At 39.3% G+C, this 23,075-nt stretch overlaps 1 protein-coding gene across 3 annotated transcripts; it reads right to left on the bottom strand.

The window, feature by feature from the left end:
* Nucleotides 1-632: 632 nt before the first annotated feature.
* Nucleotides 633-21,603, bottom strand: LOC120641331 (nuclear-pore anchor-like). 3 transcript variants are annotated; one of them, XM_039917411.1, is made up of 49 exons: nucleotides 21,071-21,603; nucleotides 20,838-20,984; nucleotides 20,181-20,279; nucleotides 19,893-20,021; nucleotides 19,726-19,818; nucleotides 19,585-19,650; nucleotides 19,146-19,235; nucleotides 18,980-19,057; nucleotides 18,721-18,860; nucleotides 17,446-17,554; nucleotides 17,271-17,363; nucleotides 15,637-15,685; nucleotides 15,380-15,483; nucleotides 15,240-15,308; nucleotides 14,721-14,855; nucleotides 14,522-14,626; nucleotides 14,279-14,392; nucleotides 14,075-14,153; nucleotides 13,857-13,900; nucleotides 13,699-13,772; nucleotides 13,204-13,306; nucleotides 12,923-13,057; nucleotides 12,750-12,848; nucleotides 12,257-12,298; nucleotides 12,118-12,171; nucleotides 11,696-11,875; nucleotides 11,566-11,607; nucleotides 11,226-11,270; nucleotides 10,897-10,980; nucleotides 10,544-10,618; nucleotides 10,274-10,458; nucleotides 10,071-10,173; nucleotides 9,277-9,393; nucleotides 8,259-8,351; nucleotides 7,325-7,477; nucleotides 7,187-7,240; nucleotides 6,474-6,587; nucleotides 6,267-6,344; nucleotides 6,033-6,182; nucleotides 5,090-5,161; nucleotides 4,486-4,632; nucleotides 4,354-4,407; nucleotides 4,173-4,260; nucleotides 4,002-4,066; nucleotides 3,825-3,932; nucleotides 2,876-2,938; nucleotides 2,537-2,711; nucleotides 1,078-2,375; nucleotides 633-985 (listed from the first exon to the last, which is right to left on the bottom strand). In XM_039917411.1, the coding sequence occupies exons 1-49, from the start codon at nucleotides 21,374-21,376 to the stop codon at nucleotides 935-937; spliced, it is 6,150 nt and encodes a 2,049-aa protein (XP_039773345.1). In that variant the 5' UTR covers nucleotides 21,377-21,603; the 3' UTR covers nucleotides 633-934. The 3 variants fall into 3 exon arrangements, with proteins under 3 accessions (XP_039773345.1, XP_039773339.1, XP_039773353.1); XM_039917405.1 differs by having other exon boundaries at nucleotides 14,522-14,629; nucleotides 21,071-21,545; XM_039917419.1 differs by lacking the exon at nucleotides 4,486-4,632 and having other exon boundaries at nucleotides 14,522-14,629; nucleotides 21,071-21,546.
* Nucleotides 21,604-23,075: the final 1,472 nt, after the last annotated feature.

Here is a 23,075-nt window from a genome sequence, read left to right on the forward strand (position 1 = left end):
TCGTGGAGCCTCTGCACGGTGCGCCCCATAGGGTTTGGAGGAATACAAGACAATTATTCTCTCCAATAATACCGTTTTGCCATTACGGGAGGATGAAGATATGGCAGGAAGGTTTGAAATATAACGTTAATTAACAAATGGCCTGTGCATAGCGTAGTGGGATACCATGCTAGCAGATTTGCTGCGTCTGAATTGATCAATTTTGATTTTAGTGTTTTTGACCACTAAATGCAAGCTGATGAAAGACTGAAAGTGTCTTTGATACAATTCTAATTTGATTCATTTGATGGCCACTCAAAACCAGGTTACTTCCACCATAAACCCTAGGATACAAATAACGATCGAGTAACGCTTACAAGACACTTTGGATATTAGCAATTGGTACAACCATAAACACTAGGGTACAAATAACAATCGAGTAACGCTTACGAGATGCACTTTTGATCTTAGGAATTGGTATCACAGACCATCGGAACATTCAACATTTTTTTGATCAACGAAATTTTTTTACAAAAAAGTACAGCAAGAGCAACAGCCAATGACAGCCGGAACCCAGGTATCGGCAACTGAAACCGCCAGCTGCTATGTTTACCCCGTAACCATTTCAGGACAGCATGAAAACTGTAGTAATATGCCTTCAAAACACTAGTCTGGATTGAACGCATAAGGTGCTGCAGAACAATTAGGGCATAACTGATTTGTATGGGATCTAATCCCTCTTCACCATCCAGACCACCAACCGAACGATTCACATACAAGGCACATTTAGTATGGGTCAACCAGCCACATAAAAATTCACAGAACAATCTGCAAGCACCAGCATGTTCAGAATATTGGTGGACCAACGAATGGGAAGATCAAAATTACAAGGTGATTTCAGTGTATCCGAGGACAAAAAAGTATCCCTGCTCTTGAGGAAAGACAACCTACGTTCCTAGGTCTGACGCCCCCCTCGCCCCCTGGATCCTCGGCCAGCAGCATCTTTCTGCAAAAGAACAATAGCCTCTCGATCAGCTTTAATGCTTGATATAAGCAAACAGCAACGGGAACTAATATTTAGAAAGTAGGCAACCATACCCTCTGGGTAGCAGATTGCTGGCCACGACCCCTGGCAGTGGCAGGTGGTTGTGCACGTTGTTGAAACCTGGCTTGCCTATTTTGTCTGGCCCTCTCAGTTAAGTTGATTGTTCTAGAACGAGTTTCAGCAGCCTCTGTTACAGTACTGGTATTCCGCTGTTCAGAGGATGCAACAGCTTGGGCTGGGTTAGGTGAAGGTTCACGTGCCTCTGTTGTAGTAGTGCTGGTATTCTGCGGTCGAGAAGATGCACCAGCTTGGACTGTATTAAGGGAAGGTTCACGTGCAGGAGATGCATCAGCAGTTCTGCTAGGTGAGGCATCAGCAGCTCCTGAATGTGCTACCGGACTTTGGTCTGGTTCCACTGCAGCATGATCAGCTGTGGTATCACCCTCAATCTCTGACATATCAACATCACTCCTCTCTGTCAGCCCTCCTGGAGATGCCGCCCTAAAAACATTACCAGCTTGCTCACCAATATCTGAAGTAGGCTCCCTACTAGTTTCTCCGAGTGCAGTTTCTGAAGGTGGTTCAGGTTCATCCGGCAACTCTCCCTCCTCCATCTCATCATCAACATCAGTTGCAGTAGCAAGCTGAGCATCTTCCTTGGAATCTTCAATTTTTTGGTCCTCGTCAAATGATTCGATCACTGCATCTGACTTTGCTTGCGCATCTTCTACGGGAACCACATTTATGTCAGTACTAACATCAGCATCCTGGCCTTTGGTGTCCACTGATGCATCCGCATTTGCTCCAGAGTCATCTTTATCACCCACGTCATCATCCTTTGTTGCCTCAGCCTCTTCCATTGGCTCCATCTCTTCTGTAGACTGTTGTCCATCTTGGTCATCCGTGGACGGAAGCACACCAACCTGTGCTGCTATCTCCCCAACAGGTGGCTGATCACTCTTGACCTCACTAGCCCCCTGTGAAGATTCTTCCTCCTTGGGCCTCTTCGATGGAGGATTGGCATCGTTAGCCTCACCTTGTGAGGTACTGTCTATTGTCTGTGAAGAAGATATGAGACGTTTACGACTTGAAGGTTGTAGCACAGGTTGACTGCCAGAAGCTTCACGCTCTAGTGATGGGCCACCTTTGTCCTGACCAACCATCGAGACGTCAGCAACTGATGTATCCATATCAGCCTGTGGTTCTTCAGTTCGTTCAAGAGTAGGACGGACAAGAGGTCTTCTTCCTCCAGGTCTACGTACTTCAGTGCTTTGTTTGGATAAAATAGCAACTGCTCTATCTTCCACCATTTTAGCTTTAGTCAGCCTTGGTGGAGTATCTACCAGTCGACCTGCAATTAAATGACTTATGAGCTCCCACATTGATCAGAAAAGGGTTAACGGATCAAGTGTCCACACATAGGAAACAGTATGTACACCAATTACCCATCAAAATCTGTCTGCTAGCAAACAGGATACCATCAATGGCATATAAGAAAAAATGAATAAGCACCTGAAGCTGAACCAGGCGCATCAGTAAGGGCAGTTTCAACAGCTGGACTCTGAGTCACTGCAGCATCACGGAATGGACTAGATTCCTCCATATCGTTAGCCATGCGGAAGTATGAAAGAATTTGCTCCTCCAGTGCAGAGACTGGTGGGACATCAGATGATAGTCCAGGATAGTTCTGCACAAAAATGAGGTAACTTTCAGTTATGTAAAAGGTATTTCAAGGATAAATGCTTCATGCTATTTTGAAGTTAGGGAACCTTCCAACTAAAGGAGGAAAAGATGAAACTATTCTAAGTATCAAGGTAGCAAAGATAAAAAAAAATGCAATCAAAAGTATACCTCAATCACCTCTTTCACAGCCTGCTTATGCTTCTCTATAGACTCTTCCACTTGTTTCTTCTCCTGTAAACCAATACTTGCAATCAGTACTTAGATCAGAGTGGACCCACAAAATAATCAGGACCTCATTTACAACTACTTCCGTTCATTATGACACCGAGTGTTAGCTCTGATGGCTACGGCTCGCTGTGTGCAGCCAGCCCACCAGCGCTCGAACCACGGGTTCAGCATGCTGGTGCTCACCGGGACTTGTTCCCAAATAATCTACTGAAGCTCCTCGCGCGTGGAACCACAATGGGATTTGAGACGTGCCCATCGCCTCAGCCATTTTTGTTACATCGACATCTTTAGGGACGCGATCGTTATGCTAGTGTAGTCTGTAGGTTTCGGATGTGGGAATGGGGATGTGTGTGTGAGTGCGTGTGTGCGTGTGATGGTGAGTTTGTACTCATGTTCAGATACTAAGTATCATGTTCAGATACTTAGCTGAGTGTCGGAAAAAAAATACTTGCATTCATTATATGACGTTTTGAACATGGGCAGTATACAATTTGCAACTTTGGAACACATTGTGGAATTATTTTTCACAACAAATCTAGCAATAACAATTTTCAAATCAAGCGATAACAAACCCACAAGACCAACCCAAATAGTTCTCAAATCAATGGTCTAAGCTAATCAGGTTGTGCATGCTTTTTTAGGACATTATATATTTTACGACCGGGCAGGGCACTTAACAAGCTAAATATTTGGGGCCTCCTTTATTTACAGTTCCACCTAGGTTTATCAATGCACAGAAAAACTTTAATCACTTCAAATCAATCCGGTTGTCCGAAAAAGGCCGTAAAAACAAACATAGGAAAATTATTGTCAAAGAATAAAATATATTTATACGTAATATGTTCAAATGCTCATGAGAATCTGTATTGAAGACTACATATGTATGTACCTGTTGAACCCTTTGGAGAATATTCAGTTGTAATTTCTCATTCCTTTTACGGTTTGCTTTTTCTTTCTTGTTATCATCTCTCTCCTTCTCCAGGGTTCTTTCCAATGTCTGTTAATCCATATTTCTGTAAAAAGCTCAAAGAATATCTTGTGCATTATTTAAGCATAATGTCCTAACCTGTATCCTGAAATCCTTTTCTTTTATAGCCTGCTCAAATGTAGTTTCTGACATCATCTTCTGACCTGCAAAAGTATAGCAGATTTGCAATTAAGGCATGAAACTATTCAAACGGCCTGCCCAAGTGGGAAAGAAAATGATGCATTTGTATGAGGACTAGTGTGGAAGTACTTGATTTAAGATCCTCCATCTGCTTCAGAAGGCTTTGGTTTTCTTTAATGACCTCCTCCTTCTCTTTTACAACATTGTCAAGCTTTCTCTGGACCATTATAAAATGAGATAAGGCACATGAATATACAGAAGATAGAAAGCAAATATTTGAAATTGCAACCGGAAAGTGAAAAATTCTGACCTTAATGGAGAAATTAATCTTCTTAAGCCTGTCCATCTCAGATTTCATGGATGACTATAGAGAAGGAAAAGAACTAATAAGTACTACATGGAATAAGCTGATAAGTAGGTTAAAAGTTTCAATCATTATCACCTCTACATCGTTTAGCTTCTTTTCCCTGGAATCCAATTCAGACTGGCAGACAGCAAGCTTCTCCTCCAAATTTCTTACGGCAACTTCTTTCTCAGAAAGAAGTTTTTTTGCAATTTCAAGCTCCATAGAATTCTCTCTCAAGGTTGACTGTTGAAAGCATTAGTTATGATGTGATTATAAGCCATCTAAATCCACACCCCTCAAACACAAACCAAGGAAATCCAATACCAAAATCACTAACGAAACTATACTAAATGATTTGTGTATAGTTAAACTTGTGAAACTTGATAATTTTTCAGATAATCCCATTTTCTACTGTCACTTTTACCCAAAGCAAGCCGCCATTAGTAAACAGTAATACCAAAAAAAGTGCACATGCCCCCATACAATTTGTCAGAATAAAGGAAAACATGTGCCACAATAAATTATTGGCACAAAATATTAGGAAAACATGGCACTAAAATGATTCAGCAAATGACAGACATTAAACTGTTTGTGCTATCAAATTCATTTGTCTAAACATGTACCAAGGAACATACGGAAATAACGATACCGCATATCAAAATGTCATCCAAAAGGAAAGAGAGAGAAATAGATGACTCACTTTGATATTTTGAAGTTCATTCTTCATGCCCTCATAAGTGTTCAAATCAATGCCTTTGCTATTTTCAACCAACTACAAAGAACATTGATACATGAGTACAGATCTGAACATAAGAAAAGTTAAATTTAATAATCTGTATATTGCTATGCATATATTGTTTCTCCACAATGTTAGATTTTTTGTAATACTATACCTACTTAAATCATGATACACTGCCTGGAGGTAGCAAAACAGGGCTCTGAATTTTTCACTGAAACTTATTAACAGTTATTAATTCTGGCATGCCATTTTCGAACTTCATAAATAACCTCCAATCCACAATGGCCATTGATCTCGAGAACACACCCAAGGCACCAACTTCAAATTTCTCAAGGAAATCATGCCAACTTCTAAGGGAGGTTCCCACAGATCACACCTCCTCCTTACCAAACAAGGGGGTTTGGTGGGGGTGGAAATTGTGCCAATCACCTAAGGAGATACACAGCTAACATAACACCTCAAGGTATACCTCAGCAAAATTCTCAGCATTGCCCAGAATGAGAAAAAAAACGAGTATATGTGTGCACACACACTTGCATCCCAATCTAATTGAGTATTTTATTTGGCATGGTCACAATTGCAGCTTTGGTCATTACATTCTGTCATAATTTACCAAAGCAGTAAATAGTACCAATAATGCTGCTGTACAGTAAATATGACAATAGGTATGTCCGTTGTTTCTTAAGGGAAATTAGAAAACAGAAATAGTTAAAACTCAAGATGTTTGATACGCACATATAAAACCAATACCCTTCAGATATTGTTACTCTTAGGTCTCATCTCTAGCTTGCTCCCAACTTGCTTAGGAGTTGGGACTAAAAGTCATTGTTGTTATTCTTAATAAGGCCGATGGTATTTCATGGTATTCTGTCTTTAAAATTTTAGAAGATGGACAGAAAACTACCTCAGAAATCCTTTGGTTGAGATTTGCTATTTCCACCTTCTGCATTTCTAATTCCTTTTTGCACATTTCAGCGTCTACCTCCTTCTTCAGTACAAGACTCTGCAACCTCTCAGATTCCATTTTGGCCTTTTGAGCTTCATCTCGGAATTTCTGGATCCACAAATCAAAATAAATAAGAATTAAGCACAACCAGATACAGATCAGAAATAAGACATTATCAAATTCACATCTCACCTGGCATTCTTCAAAATTGTGCCTGTTCTCCTCTCTAAGCTGTATGTTGCTTTCACGAAGCAAGTTAATTTCTCTGACCTGAGGTAAACCATTTCATTGAAAAAAGAATAAGGTACACAAAAGAATAAGATTAAAAATCACTAATGAATCCGGTTAAAGCAGCATTCAAAGAGAGCAATTTAAATCCAATAGACAATAGAATCAAACCTGGAGCTGCAGTGACTTGAATTCTTCATCCTTTAGCATTAATGTCCTGGCACTATCAGCCTGACTGCGCAGCAAGTCCTGTGCCTCCTTCGCAGACTTTAATGCACTTTCCAGCTATATTAACATGACAGAAACTAGCAAATAAGAAATAACGCATTCACTTGGGAGATAAAGTTTTCTAGAGCAGACTATAATGCCAGATTAATACCAACTATTTCAAAGTTCTAGCACAAAAGTCCCAACCAAATATCTCGGATGCAATCTAGATAAGGAAAACAGTTTGTCCTATGAAAGACAAACATTTTTAACATTTTTTTTAGAAGTTTTGTAACTAACACAGGTCAACACCCAAAAAATAGGGAAAAAACACAATTCTCACTAGCGTTGATTTAAGAACAAGGGTCATCAATTTCGGTAGGCAAGAAGTATATCGACATAAATAAGTCAGGTTGAACAAGTAATTGCTAAGGGAGTTGGCGGCGTGAGCGTGATGCCAACTGGATAGCCACATGATGCACAGCAAATAGCAGCAGTGGCTGATAAATGTTCACTGTGCCAACACACAATTTACAAAACAAACGTGGAACAACTATGATCAACATGGCATATTGAATGAGGCAGGTCAAGCAGCACTGTTCATTGTCCATAATGTGCCTTAGCTTCAAATGCATTTTGAACAAGGACAAATGTACACAAGTGTTAGCATAACATACTTCTATCTGAAGCCGTGACTTCTCCTGTTTAAGCAATGATATCTCTGTTTCTGCCTGAAATAGTCAACAGAGTGAATAAGAACCACATGTAGTGTAAACTGAATATGGAAAAGGGACACCAGATATTATTATACTCACTATTTCTTTTGATCTGCGCAGATAACTGATTACACTATGAAGATCATCTTCGCCATGCGAGTCAGTACGTTGTGATGAAAGCCCAGCAATACTCCGTTCTTTCTCAGCTAACCGAATGTGCAGAGCTTCTAACTGATTGTGGAGAATTCTATTCTGCACTCGTCACAAAATGGATATCATGAACAAAAATGCATACTAGCCAAACTCAGAACCATTAATTATGAAACAAATAGCACTAAGAAAGCATTGATGCCAACACACCCTATGATTCTCGACACAAATCAGTGGAAGAAAATTTTAGATAAGTTGGATACCCTTAAATGTGCATGTGCTGGTAAGATGGAAAACACATACTCCTAGTTGAAATAGGAGCTGAACATAAATATATGTCTAAAATCGCTAATGTCCAAGAAGCATGCGATTACAATTAAATGTTAAATAACTAGTGTCCAAGCTTTCAACCTGGTATCCCCAAAAAAGTTACAAATAATTCTTTTTTTCCTCGCATGGCACTCAGTGACAATACAGCAACGAACCAGGCTGACAAGCACAAGTCAACTCTCAATTTTAATGATAATCACTAAATAAAGTCTTAAATACATATTGGCGTTGAAGTTCTAAATACCAATTTACAAAATATATGCCCTTCAAAAATGCAATGATGGAAAAAATCAGCTCTGGTATGACATCAAAAACTAACTGTCAAAGGTGGTGGAAGATTACTTAATCAAGAATAATATATAACATCAAATATAATAGAATGCTACATTGAGAATAATGATAGTGTGGGTGTGAATCATGTCATGAAAATGTCAAAAACTGGTGGTCCTGGGCTAAAATCATGCCATATTCAACACAGGAACAACTGCTAAATGGAAGTGTGAATTCAATCAGAAAATTAAGACAACTATATTACACAAGCAAAAGCTTTAACCTGATCATTTAGCTCATTATACTTCCGCAAGGCGTCATCCTTTTCTTTCAATAATCCTATCTTTTCTTGCTCACCAAGTGCTCTTAGGGAATCCTGAAATGATTGAATAATGGATTGGTTACATAACAAGTTCGTGACTCCAAAATTCAATGCAGCAAGGATAACAGTACACCTATAACATATCAAGAAATCTATACATAGTACAGTTTTTAGAAATTGATTCAGAGAATAAACGCGAATATGGATGAAGAGACAAAATTTGATTTCCTCTGTCAATTGCTTTGCCCATTTCTCACAAAAAGAGGACACAACAAAACTAAAGGGGGAGGGGGGGGGTGACAGAACATTTGGTGCTAGCAATATATCAAGATTACAAGAACATTTTAATACCTCTTAATATAAGGAAAACACAGAATACAAGTGGTTTCAAAAAATTTCACCTATCAAAACAAAGATGGCATTCAGGGAACTTTAGCCTCCCATACAACTATGAAAACGAGAACAGGACAATGCAAGACGAGATAGGGACAACAAGCAATTGAAAGGAAAAGGAATGTAAAAGAATATGACCAAGATTGGTCATATTACATATTAAAATCATCAACTATATTGATCAAGAATATGGTTATCCAAACACTTGCACGAGAATGAAATGTATCTATATACCCGCAATATGTAATCGCGCCATATTACCTAGAAGGCTAGAACTAGAAAATAAAAATATATAACTTATCAGCAGCCAGCCCCTGATGCAGTAGTTCAGTTACTAGTCCTTGGCCAGATCCTTGGCCAGATCTTAGAAACTATAGCCTTTTGTGGCACTTCAGGTTTGTTTTTCAATAAGAAAGATGTATGAAGAGCAGGCCAAGAGCTATGGAAGTGGTGTGCGCACAGCGGAATAAAAAACTAAATGCTTGCCTCAAAAATCAGAAGGCACATTAGCATGACTGAAATATAACCTAGATTCTGGAACATTTTAGGCAAAAAGGACACATTGTCAGAGGGCAATGCAAATTACATTTTCAGCTTTTTGCGCATCTGCTGTCTGGCGAAGTATAGCTATTTCATGCTGCAATGAAGATAGCTGCTTAGAAGTATTTGTCAACTCCTGTATTGTTTCAGATTGCAGAATAACCTGCAGAAGACAGATGCAAAGATGATTAGAGATCAGTATAAATCCTTGCATTCATGAAGAGCAAAGTTCACAATAAACATAAAACCAGATAGATGAATCATGAATCAATCCTGCATATTCAACAATCTTCACTGCTTGAAAATCTGAGTATCAATGGTTGTGTTGGCTGGTGATAGGTTGCACACTTGTGTTATCTCCACCTTGGAGGACCTTCTGTGGGCTGATCTTTGTATTCATGTCTGTGTGAGAATATCTATACATGGAATTTGTTGATTGATGACTTGAAATTCCATGGCTAGACTAATGGGAGTTAGTAAACGATTACTAGGTTAATGGATTTAAGATGTCATTTAATTCAAAATCATGGCAATCCACGAGCTCTCTACTAGTGGCAGACAGTACATGACTATCGTTCCGAATGCATTATCCTCCTGTGCATCCTCCTAATGCCTAAGCCTGAATTCAGCTATTGAGATAGCTGGTTATAAATTATTAGCAGCATAAATGAATAATTAAGTAAAATTGCTTAAATTTAACCACCAATCATAAGCAGTAAGAATCAAAGGTGATTAAAAAATTCTACCATGGATGAAGCAAAATGGGAGGCTTCCCTTATTCTCCACCAGCCAAGAAATATGGTGATCACATAAATTGGGGGTACAAGTAAAGAAAAGTACCTGCCGTTCATAATTGTCTTGGGCAGTTCGCCAACGCTTGTATTGTTCATCTAGTGCACTTTTTGAGGAAGCCAATTCCATTTGTAATTGTTCTACCTGTGGTCTGTTAAGAGGAACAAAGCAACAACAAAAATATGTCAAAAAAACTAAGGAGTACAATAGAAAGGTACTCCTTGCTTAGTTTAGAGTAGACAAATGCTTACAATCTCTCAGAAATTTCTGTTCTCAGAACGGAAATCTCATTCATGAGAGAAGTTATTTGCTTCTCTTTAGATTCAATCGCAATGGCTGTTTCTTCACACTTCATCACATAGCTCTTCTCCATGTCAGATAACTTATCCCTCAATTTAGCAATCTCATCTTCCAAGGCTTTCCTGCCAACCTCGGCCTACAAGTGAAAACAACAAAAAACAATGTTCATACAAAATAAAGGTACATAGGCGTCACTGTAACATATATAAAAAAGTTGATACCTCTGCCTTGTAGTCCTGATGGGCAGATTCCAATTGCTTTAGTGCAACTTCATTTGAGTGCGCAATTTCTTTATACTGTGCAAGAGTTTATGTTAGGTTATTCAGAAGAGAGAGGATTCAGGAAATCAATGCAGTGTAAATATGCAACTTTACTGATTGCAAAATTGGACTAGAGCTTCTCTTATAAGCTTAGATACTATCTAAATCTAAATCCTGACGAACAAATAATCAGGTGGTTAAGCGAAAAAGGTGGATTCGAGTTTTTCTTTGCATTTCCAGTGCACATAAACACATCTACATCTAGCTAAGTGTGATCTTATCCAAATTAACATTGAACACAGTGAGGTAGGCACCTGAACCATGTAGTTCTTATTTGCTTGTGCTTCCTCCTTGTATTTTTCTAACTCCTCTTTCAACTGGAATAGTTCATCATTATCCTATGGGAAAACAAGAAACCGTCATGTATCATGGGATAACTTTATGTGCAAAGATTCAGTGATGCTCCAAAAGAAAGTATGAAAAGACATGGATACAAAAATTCATTTAGATGAAACTATCCATACCATAGTCCTTAGCAATATCCCATACTAAATATGAATTTAGAATTTTAGATACATAGTTATTTGACTACAACAAATACATAGACAAGTAGTTAATGGCAAATGAAGCAAAAGTAACTCACCTCAGATGTGGCTGAGATTTCATGGCCAGCGTCCCTAAAAATGACCTGATAGAATAACACAACAATTAGTTTAATATTTAATTACTGTTACGGTATCTTCAGAAACATCCAGGTACCCTACAAGGACAGCAGCTGCATACTGTTGCAGCCAATCAGTTTAATATTTAATTACTTTTATTATGGATATCATTTTTAACAGAATATTTATGGTGTTTTTAGAGGACTAAGATACTCAGACACATGCACTTTGGTCAATGCTACAGAGCTCATATAGCCTCTTCACTAAAAAAACATAGATATGTAAAAAACTATGAATAATGATCAGCACCAAAATTACAACCTTTCTTGATTTCAGCTTTGCCTCTAAATCAGAACACTTGGCCTGCAGAAAGAAAAACAAAACAATAGCTGTCACAATTTCCCATATAATGCCTTCAATCTAGCATCAATAAAAAAAGGTTCCAACAAACCTCCAAAATGGCAGCCCTTGATTCAGCATCAGAAGCAGCTTTGCACGAGCTCTGCAGTTCCTTTCTCATATCCTCCACTTGCTTCATACAGCTGTCAAATGCATTTTTCTTATCAAGGGTCAGAATACGAACATGGTCTCGCTGCTCCTGAAGCTCCTTCTTAAGCTCAGCCCAATCCCTCTGCAGATCAACTCAGAAGGTGAATAACAAGAAAATGTATAACTGGGTTTTATAAAGAAAAGGCAAGGCAGATAACCCATGCCTGAACACAAGATAAGTGGTATTAAATAATTAATCAAAAAAATAAAAAATAAAAACAAGATAGAACAGTAGTGGCAAAACAAGAGAAACAGAAAAAATGCTAGCTGCAAGTAACCATGCAAAAACAGCAAAGAATAATAGTTTCCAAGGAGGAAACTTACTTCTAGTCGCTTAATGTGCTCCTCATGATTTCTCCTTTCCATAGACCTTGCATTCTAAATTATATACAGATTAACATAAAGGAAACATATATATTCCAATCCTTATCCATGACTAATCAAAAGTCCAAACTCTACGTACCTCTCGAACCTCCTCAGTGGTATGTATGGTGTCAATCGTAGCCTGAAATGCAATATATCTAATGATACATATATATGCATATAGCACAAAACAAATCATATAAAATGACGAAAAAAACTAATGTGGTAATGCACTTAAAACTGTACCATGCACATACGTAAAGCAAGTGTCTCACAATCAACTGTAAGATATAGGTTTCGATAGACAACAATATAAATTCTTGCATTATTGCATAATATGCAAGAGATAAAAAAAATCAAAAGTTGTCCATTAATTCCACCATCTCCAACTATAAGGTGTGGTATGACTTGGTAAGGTCTACAAAACTAGCATTTGACTCTGGATTCCTCTTATACTATAATGTTTGCAGGAGCAAAATCATAATCATAGGATTGTAATAATGTATGTAAAATGTCACCATGGTAAGAACTCATAAATGTATGTAAAATGTCACCTAATCCATAGCATGTCATGTGTCAATGAGGAAAAAAACCTGCAGACGATGCACTCGCTCTGTTAAATCACGGACTTCATCCAAAGCTCTATTCTCTGACTTTACTAGAATCTCTTTTTGACCCTTCAGAACGGACACCTAAAATATTGGAAAACAGTGTCAGGATTCTGCATTATTATAATTATTTGACTGATGCACAGCTGTAAACAAACCTCCATCAATAGATTCCTTGAATTCTCCTCTAAGGCTTGCTTAGAATCCGAATCTTCACGAAGTCTACGTTCGTAATCAACTATCAGATGCATCAACTCCGCATTTCTCAGTGAAATGGAATTAGTCTCCTTCCTCTGTATTTACAGGAGTGTAAACTAAATCAGCATGAGGAATATTACATAAGAATTGTCAACACCAAATAAATGATAAACCAAGAATTAACAGTGAGAACAATAACTGGAAGAGAAAACAGTATATTAATTTAAAGCACAAAGAGAACCTGGTGCTCAAGCTCTGCTGTAAACCCATTAAGCCGGTCCCGAGCAAAATCAGCTTCAAGCACTGCCTTATCACGTTCAGACCGCAGAGACACAAGCTCAGCCCTGAATTGACAGCAATAAATATGAAACGGTGTATTCCAATCCAGAATGAGTATAATATAGCCAAACCTTGATGAATAGGCCATTACAACCCAACAAAATAAAAGCAAATGAAAATCGGCGGACATGCAAACTCAACAGCAAATCTCATTCAATGTGGCTAAGGGTACGTTTGAAAGCTCCTTCGACATGTTACCAGTTCGAGACTACCACATAAATGGCTATTATCAAGGGTAAAGAATTACTGAGTTTTTCACAACAAAATCTAAAAACAGTAAGTCATCAAATGTTACAGAAAAGACTTTGACTCGCAAATTGTGACTGTTCATACAAGCTTACTACAAATTTTGTATAATGAAATAAAAAAAGAATAAAACAATAAAAGAAAAGACAACCTCAACTTTGTCAGCTCTTCATCGAGGCTCCTGGCTCGCTCAGAGACTTGCTCATAAGCTTTCTTCGAGACTTCCTATAAAGAGAGCAAAAAACACAAGATGGCATGGATCAAACCGCAATATAACGACTACAAGAAAAGTACAATTCAGAAAACTACCTGTGATCCTTCAAACAGAACCATCAGGTCCGTTCTGCCACTATCTAGAGGACAAAAGGAAATGCATAAGGTATAGTTAACATGCAAGAGCCTCTGTGCAGTCCAAGTGCCTTGGCAGTTATACACCACCACAACATGTTCTCAACCGCACACAAATATGATAATCATCCAACTAATGTCAGCACAAATTAGAATAAAAAAAGCATAATAAAACAAACCTTGCAAATTATTGGGTACTGATTCAACATTCGAACGAGTCTTCTGCTGCTCCTCACAAAGCTTACGATACATCGCTACCTGCACATAAATAGAATACCAATTAGCTATCTTAGAATTTATGTCACATGCAGCAATTAGTAGCATTAAGTTCTTATCACAATAGGATTTTCTGTATCCTCAAAAGAAGAATATGTGCAACATACGGATCGATGAAGAGATTCAATCATTATTGCTTGTTCTTCAGATTTCTTCATCACTTTTTCAACCCTGAATGCAGCATCATCAGTAATTTTCTTCAACTCAATTTGGAAGCTCTCCTACAAAGGCACGAATTAAGTTACATGTCTGATCATGCAATTGAAATCCAGAATATAACTAGCAATTGACAAATGGCACAGTGAAACTTTTGCAATCGTGAAAAAAAAACAGCCATATTGATCATTTACCCGTAGTTCCATGTCCTTTTTGTCAAGATCAGCTGAGAGCATGTGAACTTGATTTCGAAGTTGAACATTCTGCTGAACTAATCCATTGATATCTTTAAAAGACATCTGCTAAAGATTATACTATGGTAAGACAAAACAGCAACGTGATGCAGAACAGTGAAATAAAAAGAAGGAATAGCCACAAGAGTACGAGACTTACATTGTCCTTGATATTGTGCTCTACGTTGGAAAGAACACTGCCTAAGCTTGCAGAAAAGGCACCATTACCTACATTAGGAAGGCTAGAACCACAGCGAAGCTGTATGTCTTGACATTCTTTTAGCAGAACAGCCACCTACAAATTATTATATACGTAAAGCATAAATCAGAACTAGGACATGCAATACCACACGGCCATTTCAATGCAGAAATGATGCATAGAAAATACAGTTCATATAACTCCACACACGTTTTTTATTAGACTTGAATGTCATATTTGTAGCAATTTCAGGACAAATGGAAGGACATTTTGTGGATAACCACAACAACAAAAATATGTACGAGGGCTTCCACCACCTAAAGTTGCTCCCAATTTCACACAAGACGCACACACCTACCATCACATGAACAATCCATTTGAAACTACACAATCCACATGCTCTCATGCAACTTTAATTAGAAATATCAATAATGAAAAAAAAAGCAGAGCGAAACATGGATGACAAGTTAAAGTGCTCACTTGTTTCTGCAGATCATCTATTTCCTTCTGTGCCACACTATGATCACGTTCCCGCCTTTTCAACTCAGACTGAAAATTATATGAATGTTAAACCTAATTCTATGGAACTTATCAACATATAATACCAGCATACTGTATACCTTTAGATTCCTAATAGTATTTTCAAAATTATCATGCTCCAGCAATGCTTGCTGCAATTTCTGGTCCATAAGAGCATAAGCTTCAACCATTCTATCATGCTCAGCTGAGACCAGAAGAAAGAACAAAGGAATGGTTAAGCCACAAAGATTACGCATCATCATAAAGTAAGGAGTATTGCAGTGTTTTCATCTGTCAAGCAATACTACTTCACTGCTGTAGTACTTCAAGAGGCTAAGAACCGTAAGTGAAAGCTTACCTCGTTCATCTAGGATAAGTTCAGCCTTCTCTTCTATTTCATGCAAGACCTGTTGTGCAAGGTAGATTCAGATACTCGACAATGATTTGGATAATAAAACAAAGTTTATCATGAACAAACCAGCTTTTGGTTATCTTTAACTGAAGAGTCAGATAGTGGATGTTGATGCTTTCTTATTTAGCAAAGCACATTGAATGTTAACACTGGTTCGAATTATTAAAAATACATGCATGACAAAGTTTGAAACTAATCACAAAATAATTGGCAAATAGCGAATGTTTTCGGTTGCAAGTTCACTAACACCACTTATTCCAAAAGCCAGCCATGCAGATAGGGAATGTGAGTCAAAATTATGGAAGAGCAGAATTACTGATAACCGTTTTAAAAGAACATAAACCATAGCGAACCCCTTGCTATTTGCCTAAGTTTCTTCCATTTAAAAAACTTATATTAATGGATCAAGATCAATTATGACACTTTAGCTGTGACAACAAAATGTGGGCAACAAAAAATATAATAGCCATGTACTTACACAGTCAAACAAAAAAGGATGTGAAAAATTGATGGAACAAATTTTTTCAAGGTGTAGGGTGCAAATGCAGAAGGATACAACTAAGAGCGTGCACAGCAATGGAGTACTACCTCTGGTCCAATTGACTTATTGCTACGGACATGTATGGGGAGAATACCTTTGCCTATTGCTTTTAAAAGTTTATACTAACAACGAATCACACAGAACTTATTTTGATGATGAGCAACTGATGCAAGCATTCTAGAATGACCCAAAGTTTGCCATTGTTACTGAAAACAAGTATGATGTGTACCAATGCTAAAAGATATTGGCACAGTTCTTTAGTGTATGCATCTGCATGATTGAAAACAAGTGTTTTCCATGTCATGCATGAATCTAAAAAAGGCAAGGGAACTCCAAACAAGCAGTTTGGTACTCCTGACATACTTGTGCACACAGGGTCTCCAAAGCAAAAGGCTAATCTATTTCTGCCATCCTTTATAAAAATTAATATACTTCTTTCAAATTCCCCTCAGACCCAATGATTACTTCAAATTACTTCGCATTCAAGATATATAAAAATCATGATTGAAAGTGAAGCACCAAATATCCATGGGGCAATTCCTTATTCGCCATTGCAATATCTGCATCTCTCAATGACACATGGGGCCCACCTGTGTCACTGACTGGAAAATAAGGGATTGAACATGTTGGGGCTAATATAACGAGTAGAACACGATAGCAGATGTGATAACACTAGGTTCGCCCTCCCTTGGAGGCTCTGAACTCTAAGGTTTATCATCTGCTTAATCCCAAGATCATGTGCCGACTCCATATATATAGAGCCGGCCCTAACAAACTTGGCTAAGAATCCTCTAACAAATCTCAACTTCATAAACAAATAACTATCCTGCCAAATTACAAAAGATAATCCTAGCCACTAGAAGATGCCGTGTCCTTCTTCTTATTCCGGCGTTGGTACTTGGCACCGAAGACACGGTCAACAACAAACAAAATTGCGATGGCTGGAAGGAAATCTATCCAATCTCCACCATTTGGGTAAAACAAAAGATGGGAATGTGGACGGGATTAAAATTGAAAGATAGTAACAAGCATAACTTACCCTTTCAAGAACTGCTTCTGCGTGTCTCCTCCCCCGCCTCTCATGAAGTAAAGCATCAGTAGCTTCTTGGTATTTCTCATAGATCTTAGCAAGCTGAGAAGCAATGAATGTTATCAAGCAACAATAACTTGAGACATGTAGACAAAGAAATTAGGACAAAAGAGGCAGGGCATACACTCCAACCGTCACGAAGAAGAGAAGCAGCTAATGCAGTTCCAGAAACACCACTAGGTACCTTTGGAATAACCATTAGGTCATTCTGATTTAAATCATCAGACATTGGCCTGTAAAATAGGAGCTAGTGAGGTTTGATAAATGAGATTACTAGTAGGAAAAGCCACTCATGCTTCAATTCACTCATCACTTTGCCCTTTTCCTTGTGTTATCTGACTACTCCCTTTAGAAATGTGACACTAAAGAAAACGTGCAGTCCAGTTTACCTAATTTTGAATTATATAGTAGATAGAGAAACAACATCTTGATGCATCAAGTGGAAATGGTATATATCATTATATTTTTCATGATAAATATTTTCACAGCATAATAATTTTATTTGTTAGCGAAGATTCCGACATCCAAATTTCTTTTTTAAAAATAAGACAGTACTACAAAATACTCAGGAGTGATGCTTTCTTCATTTTTTCTTCTATCTCTCTTATGCACAACCACAAAAGTCGATATAGAAATGACAGCCTAGAGATATAAGAACTACAACTACACCAGAAAGGTTTAGGTGGTGCTACATTCTCCTTCTGTGTCCCTAAAATATACTCCCTCCGTTTTAATTATATGACGTTTAGGGCAAGCTAATTAGACTAACTTGTCCTAAACGTCATATATTAAAAAAGGAGGGAGTAACTTGGACAGCACTCAAGAGACTAACTGAAAACAAACCGAGCTCCTAAAAAAATTCAATATTATCCTAAAGTCTTGTTTAGGAATTCCATTTCGATTTGCATAGCTCCTATGGCACCCTCATCACAGTTTGCATAGCTACCACCACGAATTGTCACCATTGAGACATCCTCACAGAGGGCACTACAAGTGCATGGACAAAGCCCAGTTAGGCAAGCAGCAGTGCCATGGGTCTGATGCAGGTCGAGCAGAGCTGAAGGCATAGCACAGGCCAGTAGGCCACAATCAACAAAAGTGGGTAAGTGTGCTAGGGTGATATAATTTTTAATCATTGGAAAGCATAGGAATCAGCTGGCGATATGATAATATTTCACAATTTTGTTTCTCCCACCATTTCATATTTGCATGATGTTGTGTTAGACATGACCCCATCCAATTCAAGGTTTTCCCCATAAGTAAAAGATCCAAAATTAAAAAAAAACCAATAAAAGAAAAAAAATATGATGTTCCAATTAGAAAAGCAAACATAAATGGATATGATAATGTTTGTAAAAATAATGCACTAGACCAAAAAAAAAAGTGTTAGAAATCATACAGTCCTTGTCTTGAGTCTACTAAATCAGAGGAGTCTGCTGTAACACTGGTCAGTGGAACGAGGCTCAATTCCCTGGACTTCCTTGTATTCTCCAAATCAAACTCACATTTTTCAAGCTTCTGCTTCAAGTCGGCAGCTTCCTGCCGCAATAAGATCACATAGCCAAATGAAAGAACATCCAAGATCTTGGTAACAAGATCTAATAAGCTTGCAACCAACTAAAAATTTTGCAGGAAATGTGAAAATATAATAGATATACCTTTTCAAGGTCTCTCCTGGATAAGATCTCCTTCTCAAGCTTTTCCTTGTACTCATCTTCAACTTGGGTCAGATGCGTCTAGTTTGTAGGAGAAATTGAGTATGAGTTATTTACTGTTCGAACTGGGACAAAATATGCAGCTGTTGTATATAAGCAAATTTGTTACCTCTAATGCTTTAATAACACCTTCAAGCTCCCCAGCCTTCTTCGACCATTCCTCAGAACTTTCTTTGTGAAGTTCAGCAAGTTTCATGACCTAAGCACCAGAAGCTTCAGTAAATCAACTCGCTAAAGAAACAGGTCAGATATAATACTCCTGGCATTCCCACAAGCATTGCATCAGCTATGCATAATCAGTTTTAGCAAGAAAAAGGTCAGATATTAACAATTAAAATGCGACAAAAAGTCTCAAACTATCAGAATGGCGAGTAGGCGCAGACATAACAGGAGACAAGTAGAAGAATCTCTTGGTGCTAGGCGGCAATTAAATACACACAAACAGCACCAGCAGAGGTCTTGGAGAAACGTACACAAATAGCAGCGGCAGAGGGAAAAACACACACATTGCAAAAGCAAGGGGAAAGGGAGTTATGAGAGAACCATACAGTTGAAAGTTCAGCACCCAGACGTTGTTCATTAGCAGCTGCGGCATCCTTTGTTGAGCACAATTCCTTCAATCGCCAAAACATAAAGAGAAGAAATTAGATGCCAAAAGTAATACGGCAACCATCTGCATGAAAATTTACCTTTTCCATGTAAGATACCCTTTGCTCCAGTTCAGAGATACGTTCTTTGCCTCGCCTCAAGGAGCTAGAAGTTTCAGAAATCTCTCTTTCAAGCTGAAACACAAAATTTACGTCAGGGTATGTCTTCAAAGGTCTGTCACATCATGAGTTAGATCACTAAGACTCGCCTCTGCAATCCTAGCTGACATCCTAGCCTCCTCGTCCATATTTGTTTTCCTTAGTTCAGCTAAGTTCTTCACTTTTACTTTCAGTTCTTCATCAAGCCATAGATTATGCTTTTCAAGCAGCTCCTTCTCCTGATAAAGAAAACCAAACCACATAGATTCAACAGGTGCACCATGAAGATGCAGTAAGGCATATATTAGGTGGTATTAATACAACAAAGAGTAAGGGATGTCACAACTAAAACAAGAACTCTGCATCTCGGTGCTAGTTCATCTATTTTATGATCATACCTGGGTAATGCGGTTGCACATTGCCTGACAATGGGTAAACTTGGCTTCAACCTCTTGTATCCTAGCCTCTTTACTAGCAGAACTATCTGCCAGATTGACCTGAAAAGTCAATAATCTCAGTATACTTGTACCAAAATTGCAGAATATATACCCGATCCCCAAGATAAAAAAGGTCATTAGAACCTCAAATTGAAAATGCAAAAATCGAGAGTTTGTTTGGCTGGCTCCACATCTAACATGGAAAATGTGGCAGAAGAGGGCATGTAAATAGACTGTAGGTCATAGCGCTATAAAAGCAGTGGTGGGGCTTGGTGTAACAGAGGACACTAATCAAAAGGGTCCTTGCACATATACTTTAGAAAGAGTGTTAATTAAGCCCAATGCGGTATTTAAACCGTATAATTGAGCACTCTTCAACATTACAAAGTTCAATATTGATAAGATAAACTCTACCAGCATCCTCACATAGCTATAGGCTGCACGTGTCAAACCATCCTACAGTATCCACATCTTTGTTCTACATGAATGAATTTTTAAGGATGGCCATTGGCCATATTCAGTTGCGATGGGAAAAAATATTCACGTAATACCCTACATCCACTATGTATATGCCTGCCAAATGGACTGGTTACTGAATATCTTAACAGAGGAACTCACAATTTTGTCATAATAGCTCTGGATGATGTCATCCTTCTCTTTTATTTCAGCATCTCTCTGCTCAATCAACTCCAACGACTGACACTTCGACTTGTGCAGCTCCGAGATTTCAACTTTCAACCTCTCCACCTCGCCATCCTTAGCAATCTAAGCCACCAATAAACATCGAGTGATCAGTGCACCGAACCAAACCAAACAAAGCAAATCATCCAACTGAAAACTTAAGTGCGTACCGCCTGGATGCGAAGCTGATGTATCTCCGCCTGGGAGGAGGCAAGCTCGGCGGCACGGCGCTCCGCGGCGGCGGTGAGCTCGGCGGCCTCGGCCTGGGACCGATCGAACTCCGCGGAGAGGGAGGCGTAGCGTTGCTCGAGGAGGGCGCAGGTCTGCTCGGCGGCGATCGCGGCCGCGTCCGCCTCGGCGCGGACGGTGTCCACCTGGCGCCGGAGCTCGCGGATGGCGGCGTCGGCCCGCTCGGCGACGGCGGCCGTGTCGCCGCCGAGGAGCCGGAGCTCCTCGTCGGAGATGAACAGCGGCATCGCCGCGGGCTGGGCACACGGAGGCCTAACCCTATCCCGCGCCCGGGGAACGCAAGATGGGTGTACGAGGTTCTAGGGTTTGCCGACCGCCGCTGGGGGCCAGGTCGGTGGTGGCGGAAGGGCGGAAGCGGAGGGAGGCGAATGGGGGGCACTGGAGAGACGGTGCGGGACGCGAAGCGGCGTGGGGGGAGGCAGCAATATTAGGAGGAGAAGGTGTAGGGAACTGTGCAAGTTCAGAGACGGCCCATGACCTCGATATAATGGGGCTAGTTCAACATGGGCTGGAAAGCAACTCAGCTGGGCTGCCTCCCCCTCCTCCTCCTCCTCCTCCCAGGCTGAGTAACTTGTGGGCCACATTAACAACAGAGACTGGCTTCAAAACGGAAAGCAAAACAGTATGTTCATAATCGATTGGAATTCACAGAAACGCAAGTCCAACCCAGAGGCGATGAGAAATTTTCATCACATGTATTTAAGCAGACCCACAACTTTTCCCCAAAACAGTATCTTCTGCGTGTAATTAAAGTGTATATTGAACTTTATAAGTTGACATGCATCGGCCCATTTCTTATTTGTTTGTTCTTTCATTGGCTCCAGGCCTCCAGCTGGTAGATTTCTGCATTTTAACAGATTATTAAGCATCAAGTAGACATAACCATTTGTGCAGTTCATGAACAATACCAATGGAGCACTCCACCTGAAGAAACTTTGGGAAATATCTAGAGTGCTCAACACTATTTCTTGTCATAGGTTATACATATATACACCAAATGGGCTGGGCCTAGTGACATATATAAATATAAACATGGCCCAACACCACCAAAAAAATGATTTTATCAGAAATTCAGCCCTTCTGATCACAAACATCTGTTCTATCTTAACTTGAAGAATGTGTCGGACAAACAGATTTATTTTGCCTACTTCTCAACCAAGACTCTACTTGCTAGTGTTCAGCCATCAGCACAGCTTTAGTTTTGCAGAGAAAATCGTCCGATCTACAGTCAGGAAGGGCACGTGCCGAGCCAGCTTTGTCACGTCTCAATCCTGAACATGACCATTAAAGCGAGATTTTTTTTGAAGGTTTTAAAGCGAGATTTCATTTCCTGCCAAAAGGATCAACGGCAACATGCCATGACTTGTCGTTGGCCCCTTTTCATTTCCTGCCAAAATGCCGTCGGAATGCATCGGTAAATGGAGCCTTCGGTTTTTTTTTTTTTGAAACAAAAGGAGCCTTCCGTTTCCACTCTCCACCAGGGTTTTAAAATCCGACCGGACCGGCCTAACCGCCGCCCTCCGGTACCGGTTTACCGGACCGGTTAGGCCGGTAACCGGTGGAAACCGGTTGAATTCAAATCCAAATTCAAATAAATTCAAAAACTCCCATGCAACCGGTTCCGACCGTTTGACCGGTTTACCGGCCGGTTTTACCGGTTTACCGGTCGGTTTGACCGGTTTGAAATTCAAAAAGCTCCCGTGCAACCGGTTTACCGGCCGGTTTGACCGGTTTACCGGCCGGTTTGACCGGTTTGATCGGTGGGCCTTCATGGGCCGGCCCATTTTTTTCTTTTTCTTTTTTGATTTAACTTTAAATTCCCACAAACTATACTAAATGAATGAATTTTTGAGAAAATTTGACACCATTAGATTCATCACACCTTGAAGTATTTTTAGGAATTTTTTGGAAATTTTTCATTTTTTC

This window comes from Panicum virgatum, chromosome 1K (genome assembly GCF_016808335.1).
Source record: "Panicum virgatum strain AP13 chromosome 1K, P.virgatum_v5, whole genome shotgun sequence".
In the NCBI taxonomy this organism is placed as follows: Eukaryota; Viridiplantae; Streptophyta; class Magnoliopsida; order Poales; family Poaceae; genus Panicum; species Panicum virgatum.

Excerpts from the sequence above, each read along its gene's own strand:
- LOC120641331 (XM_039917405.1), bottom strand. The coding sequence starts at position 21,376 with ATGCCGCTGTTCATCTCCGACGAGGAGCTCCGGCTCCTCGGCGGCGAC. Across the intron at positions 17,555-18,720 it reads GTAGACTCAAGACAAGGACT|GCCAATGTCTGATGATTTAA; the intron begins GTATGATTTCTA and ends CCTATTTTACAG. Across the intron at positions 14,393-14,521 it reads AAAAGGACATGGAACTACGG|GAGAGCTTCCAAATTGAGTT; the intron begins GTAAATGATCAA and ends GTGCCTTTGTAG.